This window comes from Simochromis diagramma, unplaced genomic scaffold (assembly GCF_900408965.1).
Source record: "Simochromis diagramma unplaced genomic scaffold, fSimDia1.1 OVJJ01000571.1, whole genome shotgun sequence".
In the NCBI taxonomy this organism is placed as follows: domain Eukaryota; kingdom Metazoa; phylum Chordata; class Actinopteri; order Cichliformes; family Cichlidae; genus Simochromis; species Simochromis diagramma.
Window position 1 is genome coordinate 1862045 of NW_024386885.1, and position 23350 is coordinate 1885394.

Here is a 23350-nt window from a genome sequence, read left to right on the forward strand (position 1 = left end):
AAGCAACACCTGCCCTTCAAAGTCAAACTCAACTACAGTGTGAGATTATGCCGACAAACACAGGCCAGGAATAACTCACTAGGGCACAGCACGCTGGCATGTCTGTAATTCAACACGGCTAATGAGGCGTGCTAATATGGAAAGTTCAACGACACAATGCAAGGCTTCAGCACTGTCGATGAATGTAGTGATTTTGAAACCCTCTGAATCACTAATGGCCCAACATATCTGGAATGTGAACATGTAGAGATCTGAAAGCTGTCAGATATATAACAAAAACATGACACACGCCCACAAAGTCAGGATGAGCTCATACTACAAATCTCAAAGTCACATTTCACTTTAAACACTTACCAATCTGGTCCTCGGGTATGAGGGACTCAATAGGAGGGTCGAGCTCAGAGCTCTGGCGCAGGTAAGCCTTCATCTGTGTCATAAACTGCCTGAGAGTCTGCAGAAAATCCATCCCTGATGTGTGACAGCTTCGATTCTCCTGAACGAAGCCGATGTAGTCCTGAACCAGGGAACCAAAGTACGAGCTTTTGTCCCTGGACAGCTCAGCGATCCTTTTCACCGTCCGCCTCTCCGGGGTCATGAGGGAGCTGAGCATGCCGCTGACCTTACTGAAGCGCCCCTTCAAGGCCCTGGGAAGGATGAAGGAACTACCGCTTATATTCACGCCGACCTTTCGGCTCCGGGCTCTGAAGGATGGACGGAGGCGCATTTCTAAGTCTGTCTCCATGCCAACTCCGTAGTCCTCCTCCTCTTCTTCCCCATCGTCATCGTCCTCACTGCTGTCCTCCACCGGGTCTTGGTGATTTAGGTGTAATGATGGGGTAGGGGTCAGGCCCAGAGAGAATCCAGGAGACTGGGAGTATTCCAGTGAGTCGGAGGAAGAAGTAGACATGCTCATGTCGCTGAGTCGCTGGTGTCCCCTCTCATTAGGACCGGACGGACTCTCCAGATCCGCAGGGGTGGCAGATTGAGGCTGGCAGGATGGCAGTTTGGCACGAGACAGGGCCTTGGCGATGGTCTCATCATCCAGGGCAATGTGGCAGCGGTGAGACTCCAAATCCGGCTTCTTTGGCCTCGGAGGCGGTGGGTTTGAAGTCACGGGGATTGGTGAGCTGGCACTTTTGGATGATCCGCTGTGCTTGATGCCCATCGAAGGTCGAGCGGGTGCCGGGCGTTTATTTGAGGATTGGTGCTGCCTTGTAATTACAGCCTCTGGCATGCTCTTCGGTCTGGCAGTAGCTGCTGGAGGTCCAGGTGGAGGTGGGGCAGGACGCCGGCGTGGCATCGAGCGCGGCGGCGGGGGGCGAGGGGGCCGCGATTTGCTGTTGGGTTTGATTTTGTCCACGTGTGGATCACTGCTTTGGCTGCCAGTTAAAGGCTTTGATTCCTCTGCATTCTCCAGGGTGGACTCGACAGCCTTTGAGGGCGGCTCCTCCTCAGAGCTGCTACGGCGGTGCGGATGGGTTTGGAGAAAGAGCGGGTTAACAAAGCACAGAGGACCGCTGGAATGTCTTCTCTCTAGGTGGAAGTTAGGTGGAGGTGCATGGGATTGTAAGGTTGCCGGTGCGCTGTCACAGTGAGCCCTGGTGTGTCTCTGCTGTGACCCCTCGACCTCGCTGTTCCTGTTGGTCCGCTGGGGGCTGAGGGTCCGGCTCAGAGGGCGACAGGGACGGGGGGAGGTGTGCCGCTGACTGCACAGGGCAGAGTCCCAGAAACCTGTAACACACAGACGTAAAGAAACCGTCAGAGGCAAACATTGACCAGCGTCTCCTGAGACAAGTCAAAACTCCCACAGAGAATAAATCCTCAGAGCAGCTGCTGTGTTCAAATTAAAGCAGCAGCAGAGTTTTCAGCAGGTTCTCACCACTAACTTTGTTGGCTCCCTTTAAGTTTTCAAAGTTTTGTCCGTCTTTCCTGCTCGTTTGTCGTCTAGAAGTGTTCCATACTCAGCCCGTGCCTCTCTGCTCTGACTCACTGGATGCCGACACACACCCAGAGAGAGGGAGCCACACATGCTAATCACACAGTGGGAGGGCACTAAAAACTCCACATAGCGCACAGTCCCTCCACCCCTTTCTTCCTGCTCTGCATTTCCTTGTAGCTCTGAGTAGATTCAGTATCAGTCTTCTTTCTTTCTAATATCTAGTGTTAAATTTAAAGTCTGTGAATCTCATTTGAACAACTTTCTTCTTCTGTTTCTTTCTTACACTGACAGTGCATAAACATGAAAGGGGAGTGGAGGAAATGCTCTCTCACTCCACTGAATCATCCCATTGTTTTCAGCTGCTTGGCAAGACAGACCTCATTCTAACACAGCTGCTGCGAGAACAACTACAAAATAAAGCATCTGTGGAATCCCATCATAAACGCACGGCTACAGCATAAAGATTTAACCACCCTTTAAGAGAACAGACAACAAATAATCCACACTCAGCATACATCTACACAGTTGTTGCCACTTAGAAATGGAGACAAACTCGGGGGAAATGAAGAAGCAGCTCCAGCTGCTAGGTCAGTTTCATATGTCCTGTAATCCTTTGGTGTCTGGGGACTGAAAGCTGCCTGTGGGATTCTTGCTGGTCCATGTGAGCAACGAGCACCTGACACTGTGGTGTGTGTCTGCAGAGCAACCCAACAGCAAGCAACCCAACCTGAATAAACACCACACGTAAAACTGACTGACCGCAGAGTGGGCTGAGCGCAGTTCCCCTTTATCCAAGTAAAGACGTGCACTTTAAAGTGCCTCAAACACACTTTCACTTAGCTTAAATACTACAAACAAGACATTTGTTTACACTGAGTGAAGCTCACCACATTAAAACCACAGGTTTTGTTTTTTTTTTAGATATAAATAAATGTATTAATTCAATGCAGAAGTTACTGACAATAATAACCTCATCACTTCCTGCATGTGCTGCAAACTAAAACAAGGAAAGCGAGGAATCTTCCACCAGAGATTCCTTAAGGTTTTTATTGTGAAATATCCATGCAGGAAGTCTTTAGAGTCTTTCGTCTGCCCATAGACTGTATATAAATGATGGATGAAGTGACAGTGATGTAACCTATGCTGCTGCCACGTTTTTTTTAGAGTAGTAAATACCATGTTCAGGTGAGAGGGTGTTAAATTATCAGCTACATAAACGATCTACCTACAATGCACAATGCTAATGTGCGCTATGCAACAAAGTAATACAACATGAATTTCTAACAACTACTGATTTCACTAACCAAACTGTAGCACAAACACTTTGGATGGTCTTGCCTCACAGCATAATATTTGTCAGATTAAGTTATTACGAAGGGAAAAACTCACCATAAAGACCAAAACTGTTTTTGCAGCACGCTGTAAACATGGTGATTTCTGCTGTGAAGCCAGACATGCAAGATTTAACATGTGTATGGGGATTTACTTGCTTAAACAATGTTTGCGTGCCTTAATAAGTGGATACAGCTTAATTTAAGTCGCCACATTTGCATAATTTCCCAAACCCATAAGTCCCCACTTGGTCTGCAACAATTTTTAGGTAGGTTTTAAAAAGTGACCCTTGTGTCTGTCTGCGGTTTTAATGATGATGTCAGCAATGCTAACATGCATTTGTTAGAGTGGTATCTCACTTTGCAATGAGCAGCAGTAATCTGTAGTATTTTGCCTTCTAAATGGAAAGTTAATGTCTAAGCTGAGATGACCAAACTCACAGCACTGCTAACAAAAGTCATGCCGATAGGGAGGATAAGAGTTCAGCCTCATGAGAGATAAACTAACTGATTCACGGGAGGCGCAAGATAAGTTTTGTTTCTTTGTTTTTTCCCTTACATGTGCGTGGCCAGAGTCCACAACGGTCTGCTGTTTGTCTTTAAATAGAAGCAGTCCAATGACGAAGGGGAGTTTCCCTCAATGACAGGATAATCTTGCAAATCCGGCATTAAAGAAACTGGCTAATACTTAAAGGATGTTTCGGCCACTGTGCTTCATCACAAAGTAACTCTGCACGCTTCCACCCACATCCATTCATAGAAGACTGTGCAAAAACAATGATAGCGTTTCATCTCGGTAATGCTGCACGTATTATGTTAGCACACATGCTTGCAAGCCTTTTGTGTTTTTATACAGGTCTGAATGCAGTGCAATGGCATGTGTGTGCTCAGACAGCAGTTGGCCGTCTGTAGCTTTCCACTCGCCACTCCCTTCTCTCCCTCATCAGGGGTGAGTTATGTCGTAGGCTTCTGCTGACTCACCCGCAGTTTCACAGGAGCTGAGCTTAGAGTAACTCGGAGCGATGTGAGCAAATCTGCTATGAAACCCGACCAGGATAGGCAGTGTGAGGGAAAACAAACAGAGCACCTGCAGCACGAACACTGACCTTTTTATCTTTGCTTTGTTTGCCTGCCTGCACTTTACAGATCAGTAACCAGGTAATATTACAATTTCCAGTAGATACATCGAGCAAAAACTCAAACTGGAAAGCAAATTAAAAAGATTTGGAAACCAAATGAACAGTCTGAGTTCAACGCACTAAGATTGAAAAGCAGCCTTTACTTACTTACTCCTCTAGTTTACATTAAGTGAAAATAATAGCACTAAAGAAACTATGTACCTATATTAAAGTACCTATGCAGTGATTTCTACTCTGTTTGAGCACTTGAGCAATAGTTTCTTCCTGTCAGGACAAAGCTGAAGGAAACTGATTAGCCAAGCAAGAGAGAAGAAATCATAACAATTAGATTTTTTTTTTTGCCTAGCACCTTTAATATAAGGGATAGAAAATACTAAATTAGCCTGAGCCTTAGGTCCTAAAGACACTATCAAACTGGGTGTGAAAAGTGAAGCCAATGCACAAAAGACAAGGTAATCCCATCTAATGGGGTTGACTTGAAAAAAGTCCTTAAAAACACTTCATTGCTAAAGGTTTTCACTCATCTATCCAAACACAGCTGTATGAAAATCAAGCACCGACAGAAAGGGTCGCTCTCAGGAGCTCGGTGAATTCCCGCATGGTGCTGTGATACTCTTTAAACACTTTCTCTAAGACTTTATGGGTTCAGTCACTCATTTGAGGTCATATTGAAAAAAACATTAGGTCCCATTTGTAAATTTTGATCATTTTAAGTTTCAGAAAAGAAGATTATGACAGCACCGAGCTGCTCCTTCAGTGTCCGGCTGCAGCACCTGCGGTGTGAGATGGACAGATTTCACAGGTCTTTCCTCCCTTCTGCTGTGAAACTCCACAACATGGTCTCTGCAGATGACCACACATGTGCAGACACACACACATCCAATACACAACGATAACTTTCGCCCCATCTCCCTGATGTGCAATAGTACCAACTGCAATTTCCCAGTTTGGCAGTTTTTTATTCTGTTTGGTATAGTATGTTATTCTGTCATATCTTATTCTATTGTTTTGTTTGTTTTTCATTTTTCTTAATTTTTACTGTTCTTAACTTACTTTCTGCTGTGACCAAAACATTTCCCACATGTGGGACTAATAAAGGTTTATCTTATCTTATCATCCACATTATAGACTTAAAGGCTCATTTCGAGGCTTCATAACAGAACTTCAATAATCAGCAGCTGATGTCACGATAGCTACATCCTTCTTTTATGCCATTTATGGTGGAGGTGCAATAACCACATTATCAAGACATACCAGGTAGAATTTACCATGAATTAAGTGCAGACAACTTGGAGATATACTTGTGAGAAATCCAACATGTTCATTCAGGGTGTGAGTTTACAAAGCAGCAAGGCTACCTGCTCCAAGCTGAGCCACCTCCTCCAGCTCTTTCTGGGTCTTGGCTGAAGCTATGGCCTCTGGGAGTTTGAGTGTGAATGGCAGGATATCTCTAAAGAGACAAAAACAAATTAAAATGTGTTAAGAAAGCAGAAGAAGGGATAAACATAGGAGCTGAAGTAGCTGTCGAATTAAAGGTCAGTCGTGAAAGAAACGTGCATGTGTGACAGATTTATGTTTATCCATCGTCCTCGTTTGACATAAAATCCTGGAACAAAAGTGATGACGCCTCAAGTCTGGTTGGCAAAACACGACCCAAACACAGTCATACAGATAAGTGCCTTCACAACACACCCTTGGTTTTCCACTGCACTACATTAACGCCACTTTAATACAGCGCTACAGATACACACACACCCCGTGCTCAGACTTTACAAAGCGAACACGCAGCTGAAGACAATATCTAAAGACAATTTTGTGTCCATTTAATTGTCTGCTTTGTTGTGTCTGGCATTTCTTTCAGCTCAACTATTTCCTGTGTCTGTCTGCGTTGCCCCAGCTGGCACGATATAAAACAAGAAGCGAAAGCCGTGAGCGCTGAGAGCGGACTGCTTACTCGACATTATCCTCATCCATGCTTGAATCATCACAAAGCAACAGCAAAGAGAACCAAACAAAGAAGCTGCCTTAGGTGGGGTATTTACCTGCTGATACAGTAAAAGGCCACGAGCCGGAACAGGTCTGCAAAGCTGATCCCAGATCCATCGAGAGAAAAGGCTGTAGGCAGATGAAATTTACAAAGATCTCATCAGATTTCACACACAGGAAGTTAATGACATGCAGTGCAAGAGTTCACTGAGGGATTTCTCGCCTAATCAGCATTTTTTCAGGCTTGTTTATACTGATGAGATGGTACTTGTGTCAGAAGAATTAAATAAACGAGCCCAACAATTCAACTCAAAGAAGAAAAAGGTTCTCAAAGGATAAATTAAAACGATGTGACTGCAACATTTCCAGACGACCTTCGTCAGTTACCCAGGGTTTCTCCTCTTCACTGACTCCAGGTACAAACTGCACATGCCCACTTCTCCGTCGCTTCTGGAAGAACAGGTCAATAATCCAGAAGCGCAACAAGTTTTACAAGTTCTCTTATCTCCTCTGGTTACTTTCCCTCTTTTGAACTGGCAGTTATAACACCAGGTCAGGGTGTCGAGTTCCCTCACTGTCCTCACGCCACATAACAAATATGAGGATATAAACATGTCATCTTGTGTTCTGATTGCTGAAGGCAAAGAGACTCTTGCATGAATCTGTGGTGAGAAATAATAAAAGTGGACGTGCCAATAACTGACTGGTCTTGGCGTACTTAGAAAGCTGGTGCGTTCGGTTTTTGGTGCAACGTTTTCGTCATAGATGTACATAAAAAATCGATTACATCAGCCACTGCTTTGTGACGTCTCTTTGTGAAACCTTCATCATGAGTGCAGGGCAGATGGGACACATTTATGATGTTAGCAAGCTAGATTTGTTCATAAAAGGATACAGATCAACAGTCTTTCCTGAGTTTCAAGTTTTATTGAATACAATATGATATTCACGCTGTAAATGAAGGTGACCGAGTTCAAAGGTACACCTGCTGTGAGCACACTTCTGTCTCACAGTGAGATCTGCACCATGTCTGGCTACACAACGTTAAGGTGGCCGTGGCCAAAAAGCTCGAGGCGTCAAGAATGAGACTATAAAACAGCAGGCGATGTCACGATGACTACCTCAGATCATGAGTTCTGATGAGTTTGATCATTTTCTCATTTATTATTTTTTATTTCTAGTATTTAGATCTCTAGTATCTGAAATTAGACCACGAAATAACTCAACATCTACATAAACTGACAAAATCTGGGACAGTGGATCCTTCCAGGTTTCAAGTTGAGATATCCTCAACAACTGTTGAATGGATGTCATAGACCTAAGAGTTCAAATCTCTCTTAGGTGATTTTCACCTCATTTGAGACTTCTTGGCTCTCTGATACACATTTAGAGAAGTGGCTTTGAGCTTTTAGTTTCCATACAGTCACATACAAAGACAGAAGTTACTCTTCTCATTATGTGCACAGGCAGAGTTTCACAAAGGAAACTTTTCTAAAGTTGTATTTATATATATACATAATTAAAAGCTTTTAAGTTCACTTCAAACACTGTGTGCAGGGTTTGACGAGGCACGCCAACTATAGAGCAGCTAGAAGAAAAAGCAGGCCTAAGGCACAATCCCATCTGTGCTGTCATTTCAGCAGGGAAAATCCACAGCTGGTATGTCGTCACTTCTTGGCAGTGTTGCAGCTCAATGACTAATGATTACCATACATGCAACTGATTTACTTTAATATCTCAGACATTAATGTTACAATTAAAAATGACTGTTTAACGGTTCAATAAAGCTTCCACAAAGCATAAGGAAGAACCACAACAAGCAGGCACAACTGCAAAGAGCTTTAGATGAAAGAGGTCAGCGCAGGTATGCTGCACAAGCACAAAGGTGATGAAAATCGTGGCTGCTGTGCATCTTTGCTGAAGATAAGTACTATAATTGCTCTTACTTAAACAGAAGCCTGCGTATGTTATGTGTTTTCACATGGCAAACCCTCAGGACAAAAGTTAAATCTAGACGAAAGGTTCATTTCAGCAGTCATTTGTTTGTAAAACCCACATTTCCAGTATCACCAGTCAAGCCTTATAGGGCTGGCTCTTTCAGCAGCTGTAGTTTGGACACTGTCTACGAGCAAAAACAAGATGAGGTCAGGATGAGTTTGGAGATCTAAGATGAAGCACCGTCAGAGGAAATGTGTTAAAATAGTAAAAATACAATAGAAAATGTTGGATTTGTTTTTAATGTAACAACATTTTGGCTTCATTATCTTAACTGGATGCTCTGCTTATTTCCTAGTCTGCTCCCATCTCACTTCCTGAGCTGCGTTCACCAAAAATCACAGGAAGTTATAGTTTTTGGTTTATTCTGTGTATTCTGTCTGGGTTTACAGCTCCTGCCTGGAATCAGCTGCACAGCTCTTCTGCTTCTGACCGAACTGCCTTAAACTGGACACTGCAGGGAAGTTTTCTTTTAACTTCAGGCGTCTTCTGTTCTCGTGCAACATTTAATGGCTTTGGCTCTTTGTTTATTCTTTGATTTATCCGGATGACCAAATTCTAACTATAGGTTTTAAAATCCTCGTACAAGCAAGTCTTGTAACTTGGGAAGTTGGCATGAATGCAGGAGGTTATTTTTAAGCCCCAAACTAAATGAAGGGAGAGAGTCACAGCTTTCATTTCATTGGTCAGTGGGACATAAAACTGGCCTGACTCACCATCAGTGTTGGTCAAGTTACTTGAAAAAAGTATTCAGTAACTAATTACTGATTACTTCCCCCCAAAAAGTAATCCCGTTACTTTACTGATTACTTATTTTCAAAAGTAATTAATTACTTAGTTACTTTTTAAAAACACGATTTACAACCTGAATAGGTGATAAAGTGATAGATCTTTCAGCCCAATTCTACTTTTTCTGCATAATCCATCATACAAAATGTAATCAAATGGAAAAGTCTCTTTTTATAACTTGTTTTATTAGTTTTAATCTTTTAACTTTATGCATCAAGCAAAAATTTAATTATATGCAACATTATCTGACTGGAAGAAATTAGTTTAACATTTAAACCTATTTTCTGCACATTCCAGCACATAAAATAAAATATTTTTTTGTGTTTACACTCAGTCTTTCAAATAGATGCAAGTAAAACACAGCAGAAAATAAATAAAGTCAAAGACTCAGCGGTCCTGTTGCTCTATTTTCACCTGTAAAGCAGGAGTGGGGTAGGCGGAGGTTTACCCTGGTGCAGGTGTGCTGCGGTCAGTGGAAGAATCCGCGGGTTTCTCTGTGAGTTTCCCATTACGTCGTAGCTACTCGGTGCTTGTTTGGAAGTTTAGGGGTTTTTTCGCTGTAAAAAGAAGTTTTCTTCCCACGCACAGCGGACACTAATGTTTTTGTCACTTTTTATGGAATCAAACTCAAAGTAAGGTCAGTACTTCCACCTTTAAACGCTGCACGCTCATACTCTCTCCCGCACTCGATATGTGATCCATTGTTGATCTGCACACAGCTGTTGTCACCAACGGCGCACTCGCTTACGTCACTGTCATGAGACATTCTCGCAAAAAAAATCACAGTTTTAGTAACGCAGTAACGCAGCGTTCCTACAGGAAAGTAACGGTATTCTAATTACCTTTTTTGCAATAGTAATCCCTTACTTTACTCGTTACTTGAAAAAAGTAATTGGATTACAGTAACGTGTTACTGCCCATCTCTGCTCACCAGACAAGTCCAATTAAAAAAATAAGTAATCAAAACAAAGAAACAAAACCTGCTTTCACCCAAAATAAGGTTTAAAACAGTCGTCCAGCTTTATGCAACGATATGATTGGCTCCTGAGTCTTCCAAGTGTCTAGCTTTGTTGAAAGCCTCTTTGGGGCAGGGACGGGACAACTGCCAATTTTGTCATTAAAGAATTCTCAAAAATATTTACTCCTGATTGTTTGCGCCGTCTCTCCCTGCTGGGCGCCACTTTAGTGAGCAGTGGGCGAGCGGCCTGGTTCGAGCCCGACCTGCGGGCCATTTCTGTGCATCTTGCTCCTCACTTTCCCGTCTGTCTTCACTGCTTCACTAAAGGCAAAAGCGATGGTGTAATAATGTCGTTCCGGCAATTTTCTTGATCAGTTACATTTAAAAAGAAAACAAAACTACAGTAGTACACAATGTAACATACACATGTGGGGCAAACCGCCTCAGTCATAATCTGATTCTTGTTTCGGTGTTGGTTTATTTCTGGGCATCATTTGCAGAGGTGGACAGGAAATGGCGTATTTAAGTCTTTGACCCAGAGGACAGCGTGTCTGCAGAGGCGGCTGTGGTCGAACGAGATGTATTCTAAGGACCAAAGGAAACTGAAAGCCTCGTTTTAGCCGTCTGACTCATCTCTGCCATCACAGCTTTTTGAGAAGTGCTTTAAGAGAATGCAAATAATGACTCTGACGTCTAGCAGAAAGTACTTTTTAGTTAAAGGTAGTCAAACATGTCACTTACTGTACTGACTCTCTCTGACAGGGAAGTGGCTGATGGGAGTTCCCGATTCCTGATCCTCCTGCAGACGCACGGAGAGGACCTTTCTTTGCAGAGCGACAGACTTCCTCACCAAAAACACCTGCACCGCGAAATTAAATGTTTGGAAAGACATTCAAAGGAGACATGTTAACATCTGCATCCCAGGACGCGACCTCCTCACCCCTGGTGGCTGTTTGAGCAGTATGCGATTGGCCTCCTCTTCGCTGACCCCCAGCAGCAGCCACGCCGGGTGGGTTTGAGTCAGCCGGTCCCACACGCTCATCCTCCTCCGCAAGGAGTCGTACCCAGAATCCCTTTCACCCACCAGCCCACCGCAGTGGCGAGCCTGCAGGTACACACCGCTCTCCAGCCTGCCACAGAGAGTAAAAGTTAAACACTTTTGCCACCTGCTGGTTGTTTGTATGTTTTTTATATGTTTCCTCCTAACCAAAAAATAACTTAGAATTAATAAAATAAGTCAATGCCGAGATTGTCTCCTAGTATATAAAAAGAAAATAAACATTTTCAGACTGTTTAAGTCCTCCAGACCAAACCGTCTAATTACAAATTTATAATAAACTCCAAATGGATAGAATAAGCACATGAAAACAGAAAGATCTGTGTCATGAAGTCTGGAATAAAATACTTGATAGCACATAGAAAACAGTCTCACCCTTGCAGCTCCACAGGATCCTTGTCCACAGCATGAGAGACCTGAACCATCTCCTTCTTCAGCTCTCCGATCTCCAACGCAAATGTGTCAATCAGCTGGAAAGAGACAGAGTGAGAGGCTGTGACTCTGGAGGGAGCGTGAAAAGGAGAAGAGGACGGACGAGATGTAAATGAAACATAAATTATGAAACTTAAAACTGAGCCTGAGCCTGAGCTAGACTGGACTGGAGAAACTGTTACTCATTTTCCGGTGTAGACCTCATTTCCTGTTGGAAGGAAACAGACACAAAGCACAGAGTGAAAAAAAAAAAGAGGGAAAATTTCTCCTAATCCTCCTGCAGATAACAAACTGCTGCCCAAACTGAAAATGCTGTTTCTAATTCAGACAGGAAGCCTTCAAAGAGTCATCTGTGACAGGCAGTGTTGTTTTCAGGTCGGCACAGGTAAGGCTTATCACAACTGTCATTCAAATCTAGGTCCGCGTTTAGTTTGGAATATTTTAGGATTCGAGCAGTGATGACATGGATGATACAAACCTGGAAAAAAGAACAAAGAAAACAAAAACCTGCTCGGTTTATGAAATGATTGGAGACATGTAGATTTTGGTGTCCCCAACTGTAATCCCCCCAAAACATTAAAGCAGCCATGGTAACAAGTACCAGCAAAGCTAATTTGAAGCTCCAGTCTAAATGAATGGGCTTGAATGAGAAAGCCATAACTTTAACAACAAGAGAAAAACTCTAAGTTTGCAACTTTGGCTTCTCCTCGCTTTCATTTTAGTTATACTTCTTAGTTATAATACAGTTATTACAGTTACATCACTTTGATGGTATTCTCCTGCAGATTATGCTGCCATGTTTTGTAACATGTAATTTTCATGTAATCAAATTACTTAAAGTCAGGATTTGGTTGCTTTGTAAATGTAAAATGTTCAGTTTAATGGAATAAGGTCAAATGCAAGTGACTGAACAAACCTCTCGTTTTAAATATTTCAGCTGTATTTTGCTCTTAATGTTACGAGGGTCCAGAGTCACTTCTTTGGGTGTGTGTGGGTTTCTGTGACGTGGTGTCTTAAGTGTGTTTCTGTTCCTTTCCTTAAACTCCTGAAACGAAACTGCGAGAGCTTTTGGCAGAGTCTCTGTGTCGGACTTCCTGCTTTCCTCAAAAAACAAACAAACAAACAAAAACAAAAAAAAAAATGAGAACCCAGCGCAGACTGGAAACTTGCTTCTGTGACACCTTTAAAAAAGGTGAGTGGACTCGCAGACATCGCCTCGGGTGGGCGCAGTGAGTGTTTGGTGTTTACTGTACAGGTGAGCAGTGTCTGATCAGCCCTTTTTCATTACACGTGGCTTCAAAGATGGTAACAGTAACAGAATCCTCACCTCCAGGCTTCAAAAATAAAACTTTGGATCATCTGGATCAAATATGATCCATACTGGCTCCAAAAACTCAACAGTGTCAACAAGTCGGCTGAATTTTCAAAAATGTGAATACTTCCATCTTTTAGTCTTTGAGGTCTGCTCAGATTTCCGGATGTTTATTTATGATCAATATCGAGGAAAACAGCCCAAACTGAATCAATAATGTTTCATTTGCGTACATTTAGATTTCAACTTGTTCCGCTGTATTTCACCCATAGTTCATGTACGTTTTTCTCTCCAAGCTCTGACTCACTTTCACAGTAAGCTGGTAAAATCAGAGGAACCAGCAACAAAAACTGTTGCAACTTCCTTTTATTTTAAAGCAAACGTGTGCCCCTTTCACCCCACACATTATCTCTGAGTCGTCTGCATTCAGTTAAAATGCATAAACACACATTCTGGCAAAATTAATTCCTGTATCGGAACAACTGTGTGCAATTAACTCCAAAATGTACTGGAGCTGAAAACTGTTTGGCTGCATAAAAATGTAACTGATTTCATGTTGTCTTTTTTCACTGCAATTTCCACATTCCCTCACTGCACATTTTAGAGAACTCCCAGGGGTTCAGAGCCTCCTCGTCGTATCAGAGCAGATGTTGAAATCTGGATGCTTTTCACTGATTATCTGGGTCAAACAGTGCAAACAGGGCTGCTCCTGAAAGCCTACAGCATTTATCTTTCTGATATTCTACATTAAAATGCAACATTTAGGGAAAATATGCCAGAAGGATGTGTATCATCACAGAAACGGCACATTTGTAAAGATTTTATGAACTAGCGTGCCCATTATACATTATAACCAGCAGGAGGCATCCTTCTCCAAACATTCTTCCCTAAACTGGGCTCCAGGCCAGACCACAGCCACCACAGGACCTTCAACCCCCCCTCACAGGACTAAGTGGAGCCAGCTCTGTAAAAGCCACAGACTCCCACAGCTTTGCATCAGGTCAAAACTCTGTTACACAACACGAGCCGATCCCCAGTGATACTGCAACACCAAACAACTAATATCTCAAACCCAGAGAAGGAGCTCTCAGCCGGAGCCTGGTTGAAGACAGAGGCTGACCAAAGCTGGAGAAACAGCCAAAGATTTCATGCTTCAAAGCATCAATTTTCAATCAAGAAATGTAAGAAATGTAGAAGTAGAAGCTAGAAAATAGCAAAGTGGAAGTTTGAACAGCATGAACCTTTAATTAGCACAGGGTAATCCCAGAAAGGAAAACATTTGCTCTCATGTTTCATCCTTCTAAAGAACTAACGAGCGCTCTCCCATGCTGCTGACAAAGATTACACCACTTCAGACCACATTGTTTACAGTGTTCCTGATGACAGATCCAGTTGAAATTCAAGCCACTAAACCAACTCGGAGACAAAAACAAAGCTGGCAGCTCCCTCTGCCAGAGCGCCAGCGTCACATGGATGAGCGTTAAGTTGTTTCAGGTGTGTAGTGTTACCTGACATCAAATACAGCTGCAGGAAAATATAATGTATAATTATCTGAGTTTGTATTAGCCAAAAGATAACATGGGAGGGAGTAAAATACGCCATATGTTTGTTGTTGGAAACAGTTTCCAGTTATTATGCACAAAATGTTTTAAGGCTAGTGGGAATCACACAATAAAGTTGGAATTTGTCAGGCTGGTGTTGGACAGTACCAGGTTAAAAGTTTCCCCTTCGTCTTTGTAGTTAAAGCCAGAGTCCAGTCAAGTCTTAGAGCATACGTGAGCGTGGCATCAGTCTGCTTATCCTAATGTCACCTTCTAGCCTTTAAAACGGTTTCCATGTTACAGAATCATACATGAACTTTTTTTCTCTGCAGAGCCTCATATCCTGAGTTTATCCAGTGACGGAAAGAAGGAGAAACATTAGTTATTACATATTGTTGAGACGGGCACTGAATTATATGAATGCGAAAGTAGAAAGTGAGCCAGAAGAGCAGACATGGGAAATTCCTGACCGATAAAACGAAGGTCAGTGAGCACGAGCGCTGCTGAGTGACTGGATCTGGGCAGAGAACTCTAACGATGATACCCACACAGGCCTTATGTCACACTGATGACCTTTAGAGAAAAATCACCCACATCCATAAAAAAGCACTCACTGATTTATACAGAGCTTTATAAACAGGGTTTATTTTCATTCATTATAGTTTATTCTTAACAGCACAGGTATGCAGAGCAAAGGCAGACTGAAGCGCTCAAACACAGCTCCTTCAGCAATGCACGTGTGTGTGTGTGTGTGTGTGTGTGTGTGTGTGTGTGTGTGTGTGTGCGTGCGTGCGTAGACGTAATTGATTCACTGCATGAGCTGCTGTTGAAGCCATGGATGGAGTCAACGGGAAACTATGTGTTTGGTTTTGACACACAGACGCGTACAGAGCGCTTTCACAGGGTTATTAAAGATGGAAAAAGCTGCAAAGGAAATTAAAAGTGTGACTTTGTTTCTGATTTTCTGGTCTGGTCTAAAGACGTCTCTTTTACTTTCAAAGGGGTTTTACTCATTCCTCTGTGCAGGGCACTGACATATCATACAGATAAACTGAGCTGATGCAATCACTTCAGGGCTACTGGGCATAATACACATAACAAGGATTTGTTACATCACTAACAAATCTTTGTTTTCTTTTTTTAAAAGCCCACATTTTACAAAGCCAGAAAAGAAGAACTTTTTAGGCTTTCTTTTATGTATGTCCTGTCATTTATACACATATATATACTTTAAGTTGTTTGTATCTCAACTCTTTCCCCTGATAAAGACGACATCTGACGACCTCCTTTGTCCCCTATAGGCAAGAAATGACACTTCAGTATGTTTCAGGAAAGTTGTGGTTTGACATCCATGAGAATAGTTTCCAGGTTTTCCAAGGGTAGCTGCATATGCAGAGACCATCCTCACTGCCCTCTGGGAGAAACTGCCCTGAACAGAAAAGAGCTTTAAGTGTTATTCTTAGTAGGCTGTCAGGGGTGCAGAATTAAAGTATAAGCACCATAATGCCAGAGAAATGTGAAATGTGTGAAGAAAAAAACAAAATCTAATAAAAAGTTTGCACATATAAGGCAGCTTCAGAATCAAACCATAGTGGAGAGATGACCCCGTGCATGTAAAAGATTTTACATGAAAAATCAATTTTTCATTAAAAGACTGTATCATCAAAAATCTCATTGATACATAGAGGGTACACACACACACACACACACACACACACACACACACACACACACACACACACGTGGTGCTGGGAGCCTGTTGTGGTGGTGCAGAGGAGCATCACTATATCATCAGCATAGAAATGAAGGTTTGCTGCAGTGACATTTGGACCAACATTATAAAATGAATAACAGCTGTCTGAGAACACAACCCTGGTTCATGAAGCAAGGTACAAATGAGTCCATCTACCTGTACGCACGTGCTCATGTCCCAGTCATACAGGCCTAGAGACTGCTCATTGACAACCACTGGTCACCAGGGAAAAGTGTGATGCTAGAACAGCATTCCCCAACATTTTGGAACCACGGCACATATTTCACATTAGAGGAATCACACGGCACACCACAAAACTAAAATGTCACAACAAGCATATTGATCATTTTTCTCCGTGCATCAGGTACAGAGGAATTGCTTTCTTCTGACCACTGCTCATGCTTCATCTGGATCGGAACTTTCTCCAGGACCCAGCTCAGACCGACTACCTTTTCTTTTCAAATATTTCTTTGAAAATTTTGCTATTGCTATTACCACTGTGGTCTCAAAGCTCGGCTATTATGTCATTTCTTCTTCCTCTTCTTCTGTTTTACTGGCAGTTGAGAAGCCATTTAAATAGAGCAGGTAGTTTTACTGCCCTCTAGTGGAGGAGAATGTAACTGTTCTGCCTGTTATGCTGATCACTTAGAGTACTAATCAGTACTAATCAGTACTACTCAGGTGGAACCAGATCATCTTCCACGGCACACCTATGTGCCGCAGCACAGTGGTTGGGAAACACTGCGCTAGAAGATCCTGTGGTTTCCAGTAGCTGGAAGCAAGGAAGACGTCCAGTTGTCTGCAAACGCTTGCCTAATATTCTCCAAGCTGTTGTGAAACTGTGAAAGCTGTGGCATGGATCGGCTTCAAAGTAAAAGTAAAACCTTGCCATAGCAGAGATACTCAAAAAGGAACATCTTTTACTGTGAAGGTGAATGTTTCTCATTTCAGGTCTTCACTTTTTCAAGCTTTGCCACAGTTTGCAGAGTAAATGTTACAATCTTCCGTGCAAACGGACGGTTGGGGCAATCTGCTAGCCCCGAAGCAATCATAGGCTGGTTTTTAATACTGCACCATTTTTGCAACCAATTTCACCCAGCAACAGGCAGCAACCACTCATCACCAGTTGGGAAATACACGTTTTCCCTTAACACCCCATGTTTGCCAGGGAGAAGACGCTTAATAGTATCTAGGCCTGTGTGGCTCAGGCATTAGATGGAGTTAAAGGTCAGCCTCAGAGTTAAATCAGGGTTTTATACCATAAGGTTAGGACAATCCGTTTAACACTGACCAAGGCTCACACACAAAATAAAATGTTTAGGGCACTGAAAGATGAGGAAAGACTGAGGAAATCAGAAGCAGCGAGGAAACAGATTTACTGTCATGTGTTAACTCTCGAGAAATAGATCAGGTCTTTTCATAACACAAGACTACAACGGTACATACAGGCACTGCATGAAAAGGTTTTCACATCTGAGTGACACTTGGAGCAAAAATATGCAACTGATTGCAGAAGAGAAAGAAAACAGAAGAAATTAGGAGAAGATGAAGATGAAAGGGAGAGAGAGGAGTGGACAGAGAGAGGTTTTTATGAGTCCTGTGAGTGTGTTTGTCAGGCTGCCAGGAAGAGCAGCTGGTTTTGTTCATTTCCAGAACTTCTTGGATGCATGGCAGAAAGTGGAGGAAAACTGTCAAACACACTGATCCACTTTGGTATTTCATCAGTCAACAGTCCATATTTCCTGATTATATGAAGGAAAAGTGCTTAGTCAGAATTAATAATGGTGAGAATTTAAAGTTAAGATAAAACCTCAACAGGATAAAGAAATCCCAGAGTGCATAAATCCAAACAGACTCTGATGAGTGCTTTAAAAATACTAATAAAAAAAAAATCATGAAGACATTCATGAGTCTGTCTCAAAAATGGTAAGAAGAAAAAAAGATTACTGAACAGGGGTCTATGAAATTATTTGTGATTGTCAATAGACAAATGTGGCCAATCACAACCTTTTTTAAAAGAAACTATATGCAAGATCCCAAGCCTGGAATCTTTCCCAAACCAAACGTTCAGATATTCAAGATCATCAGAAACCAGCACCGTTGCTGTCGAACAGCAGGGCGCCAGAAAAAACTGAGCTCCTGCTGGATGAAGACAGTGCAGGAGGAGAGAGGGAAGGTGTATTTGGTGGCAAACTTAAATAAAAGGGGGGAATGACAGGTAGAGGGAGAGACCTGGCTGATATATGGTTTGGCAGAGGAGGAATAGTGAGGGGACACTGGGCGAAGGATGCTGAAGATGGAGCTGCCAGGAAAAGAAAAAGACCACAGAGACGGTCCATGGATGTAGTGAAGGAGGACATGAAGGAGGTTGGTGTGACAGAGGAGGTTGCTGGGGTGAGATGGCGGCAGATCATCTGCTGTGGCAACTCGAGAGGAGGAAGAAGAAGAAATGTGATAGCAGTTTAAAACACTCAGAAAAATACTTAATTATCAACAGAATAATTATGTTAGTTATGCTGAGGGGTGTGCATGATAACCAGCTGAACAGCTGCTGCCAGCGGGGAACCTTTTATGACACCAGTTTGTAGCTTAAAGCAAAAAATCTTTTTCACTTTCATGATTTTATTCTAAACTCTACTGGGGCAGCTTTGCATAACTAAATGTTCAACATAAGCCTTCTTTATCTTCATCTCCTGTCTGAAACGAGCTGCTTTAACTCCTCCTCTTTAAGGCGACTTTCTTCTGATTGGCTGCGCCTTGCAAACAGAAGGTATGAACAGAAGGTGGGCGGACTTTTTGTTTTCACAGCCAACATCTGTGACTATTTATCTGATATGTGTTTACACACCTCTCTGCATTTAATCATTAGTTATTATTAATCTCTGGCTCTCTTCCACAGCATGTCTCTGTCCTCACTTCCTCCCCCAAACCCAGAACCTGTCACAGCAGATGGCCCCGCCCCTCCCTGAGCCTGGTTCTGCTCTGAGGTTTCTTCTTGTAAAACAGGAGTTTTTCCTCCCCACTGTCGCCAAAGCGCTTGCTCACAGGGAGCTATATGATTGTTGGGTTTTGTCTATTTTCTTTGTATTATTGTAGGGTGTTTACCTTTCGATATAAAGCACTTTGAGGCAACTGTTGTTGTGACTTGGTGATATGTAAACAAAGTTGTATTGAATTGAATGTGTAAATAAGTTTCAAATATGAAACAGACATTCATCGTTTCCTGTCCTGATCCGTCCAATCAACCAGTTACCTCGGTTTTCACATCACCCTTAATCTAAATCATCTCAGCTACAGTTTGTTTGTTCAATTAATACAAAAGGTAAAAAAAAAATAGCTTAAATAGTTTCATAAAATTCAGCATCTGCCACACAAATGTGATGACTTACTTTTCTGCATGATCTTTGTTCTGCTATGTCTCCACAGAGCTGTCCAGTCCTTACCTTAAAGAAACTGCTGCTCCTGTCTGTGAGACCACAGGAAGGATTTCTGGGTTGCGAGCTGGAGGCCATGTTGTCTTCCTGTCAGCAGGACTCGGTCCTTCTTCTTTTTAGGTCAGCGTCTGCAGAGGCTGGCGCTCTGTGGGACAAAAACATGCTTCACTTCAGACACTTGAGCTGTGGTGCACCCAGAGGAAATTCCAGTTTCGGCCACAGTCGGGGTTACAATGATGCTCGTCTGCTGGGAATCTTTGATTGTCACTCTCCTCCCCTCCCCCCCTTTTTTTTATTTTGGGCTGAACTGCTGTCCTCTGATTACCTGTCTCCACCGTTTCCTCACCGTATCACATTTTCACTCTCTTCATTCCTTCATCCTGTTCTCATGTCCTCATCCCGTCATAATTTATTTTCCATCCCGGACAGCCTCAGTTCCAACACAGCTGCTTTCCTTCCCCACCCATCGAAAATTAACGTCTCCAAATATGAGAAAACGTAAATGTCTGGTGGTTTTTAACTTCCATAAAGTGAAAACAGAAACAGGCCTGCACCTTCACATTTTTAAAATCTCTTTTATGGTCTTTATCTTTGTGTCTGTATCTGAATCTTTCCATCGACCTGCCCTTCTCTGCAGCCAGGCTGAAACTATTAAGACTAGCACTTTCCTTTCCTGCAGAGGTGAAGGAGGTGCAGGAGTCCTGGTGAATCAGGGCGATGCGCCATTTGTCCGTCAGTCTCCACATCCACTTTTATCTCCCTCAGACAGGAAACCATTAGCCCCACCCCTCACCCCCCCCCCCCCCCCCCACCCCATCCCTCTAACACGACCACCACCTTCACAGACTGAGGGGGAGGAAATAAAAAACCAGAGACAGTTCACAGGTTCAGGTCAGGAAAGTGACGACCAGCTCATCCACACTTCATGGTGCCTCAACGAACCCACCCTCGGTTCAATGAAATATAATACAGAACATATCCTGGTGCAACAGTTTGAATAAAACTATGAATCTTCATGTATTTGTCTGCAGTACTGCTCTGATTCAATTATGTTTTTATCAGGTTTTTAAACACTGATTTATTGCATCATATTTAAATTTGTATTTTTACTGCCTTTTATTTAATTTTACTTATTGAGACATTTTATTACAGGAGCCTTTAACCATCCAACTGTCCATTTTCTATCACTTATCCAGGGCCGAGGTTCAGACCCCCCTCTCCTCAGCCACTTCCTCCAGTTCAGTCGGAGGAACACGGGCGTTCCCAGGCCAGCTCAGAGATACGATCTCTCCGGCGTGTCCCGAGTCTGCCCCAGAGCCTTCTTCTTAGGACATGCTCAGAGCGCCGCACGCAGGAGGCATTGCAATCGGATGCCTAACTCAACTCCTTTCATGCAACTTTGGAGGGGGGCGGCATTTGGGATATTTTTAATCATAAAAATGTTTCCTATCATAAATTTGGGAAACTACAAGTTTACAAAAATGGACCCTTTGTGTTTCAAGGACAATAGAAAGAAGCTTTGTTTTTTTTATATATTATTCCACCACAGATAACAAACCGGCAGCAGGATGATTTACTGCTGCAAAATATCCTGATGTTACACATCTACAACCCAGAATCATCATTGTTGTTATGCAATAATGTTTAAAATTTTGGGTTTTTGACAGATTTTTAAATATTTATGTTTTCTTGTTTTTTAATGACATTTGTCACATTTATTATGCACGGTACATTATGTTGGAACATGTTAAGAAAAGAGTTTTTAGGTAACTTTTCAATGAATTTATGACTCTGCTGTTTATCTACAAGTGATGGAGGCTATTCCCAGCATTTACATCTGTGCAGGATGTCGTGACACTTTAGGGAGAAGCAGTTCAGGTTACAGCACAGGTTATGTTGTAAGGTTTGCGGCTACAGCGCATCTATAGATTTAATGCAGAACTATAAACTCTATTGTTACAATATTGTTACATAAAATTTCTTCTGTATGAAATATAATGGGGTCATAAATGAGGTCATCTTAGTCACTGAAACTGTTTGGTTACTCGAGAGTTTTCTTTGGCTGCTCTAACCTGGGAATTTCCAAACTACTGGGATAAATATACTAGTGCAATGGCTCAAGTCCAAGTGCTGTGTCAGCAGCACACAGGGCAGCGCCTGTTTCATCACACTGTTTGGACAGGAGACATCTCATCCATCTTTTATATACAGTCTATGTTGGAAATCAGATTTGTTTGCTAAGATGAATCAAAAAGTTTACGAGGTGATAAAACAACAGCTTAATACATGTAGCCATGAATTTAAAGATGTTACAGCAGAAAGAAAAGCATTAATCAGTTACATACAGGAAATTGCTCTGCAGGGATTATTTCTGAATCTGGCTTCTGAAGTGACGACCTTCAGATGTTCTCTGTCGTATTTCAGTGATGATGTTTGAATGCTTCAGTCAGACATGCAAAGAAGACCCTGAATCATCTCTAAGTTATGCTGCAACAGGGTTTGGCTGCTGTGGGTTTTATTACAGACAAAACAAAAATAAAATGATTCTAATGACTGAAAGTTAATACTGACTGAGCAATGCTTGTTAGTTACAGCCTGAATAACCCACAGTGAAGTCAAACAAATGCTGGTTAAGCTCTAATATAAACTGTGCAGAGACTGCACCCATTTCCTGATGTTCTCTAAACAGAACCGATCGTCTGCCTCAGCCATCGTGGTTTCATTTTGACAAACCAAAGAATGTCAGGAGGAACACACATGACGTGAACTTTACTTTCTTTGTCTTCTTCTGCTGTCGATTTGGTAAAAGGTGTGATAATAGCTGACGTGCCAATGAAATCTGATGAATGTGTTTCCACAACACAAACCTCTGAGCAGCTGATGGATCACAGAGCATGCTGGGTAATGTAGGAAAACAAGATGAGCACCTCTTCACAGCTCCATCAAAAATCACCTTTTTTTTGTGAGAGCTTCCAACCTAAGAAAGAAATTATAAGACAGAGACCTGGCACTGAAAGTATGATCCAGATGATTTAAAAAAAAAAAAAAAGCTATTTGAAAACGTCCTTCAGGGAGGAAAATTCAGGAAATTTCTCAAGCAATACAGCAAGTAAAATTATCACCCCCAGACGATCCTCGTTCGAAAACTAACCAGAAGTGAGCCCATAAAATCACCAGAGGTGGCTCGTCTTTCCCCAGACTTCTACAAAACCACGAACCCACAGCTGTAGTTGCCGTAATGTCAGAGATTTGTTTCTAAAGCCTCCTTTTGGAGCACTACGATGAACGTTTTCACTGTTACCATCTCGGTTTCAATTATAGGGCATTAGCCAGTGAGCATACCACGGATAATCCTCTGTTTTGAAGCATACCATGACCAAGATCTACAAAATGGACCGAAATGAGTGACTGAGCCCATTAATGCAGCAGGAAAGTGTTTACAGATGTCAGGGGTTGGAATGCCGTTTTCCCAGGACCGGAAATGTTTTTCAGCCGACAGCTTTCGCCATCCGATGGCCTTCAGCCAGAACGCAAGTTTATTTCAAATCATTTCACTTTATTTTTTCTGTCCTGGAAGATACGTCCATGTTTTTTACTGTCTACTGGGCATTAAAAGAATTCATGCTAAAGGCACTCAACCATAACAATTCACCCAAACCGTAGCTTGTTACAGTCACACTGTAT

At 42.4% G+C, this 23350-nt stretch overlaps 1 protein-coding gene across 3 annotated transcripts in view; it reads right to left on the reverse strand.

Annotated features, from left to right (window-relative positions):
• Nucleotides 1-23350, reverse strand: part of LOC120734607 (ras and Rab interactor 2-like) — a 39886-nt gene that overhangs the window by 9108 nt on the left and 7428 nt on the right. For all 3 annotated transcript variants that reach the window (XM_040033506.1, XM_040033507.1, XM_040033508.1), the window contains exons 2-8: nucleotides 19676-19811; nucleotides 11570-11664; nucleotides 11078-11267; nucleotides 10879-10996; nucleotides 6452-6524; nucleotides 5768-5859; nucleotides 355-1731 (exon numbers count right to left, since the gene is read on the reverse strand). In XM_040033506.1, coding sequence (XP_039889440.1) covers nucleotides 355-1731; nucleotides 5768-5859; nucleotides 6452-6524; nucleotides 10879-10996; nucleotides 11078-11267; nucleotides 11570-11664; nucleotides 19676-19744 — 2014 coding nt within the window. In that variant the 5' untranslated portion in view covers nucleotides 19745-19811. The remainder of the gene's footprint in view (nucleotides 1-354; nucleotides 1732-5767; nucleotides 5860-6451; nucleotides 6525-10878; nucleotides 10997-11077; nucleotides 11268-11569; nucleotides 11665-19675; nucleotides 19812-23350) is intronic.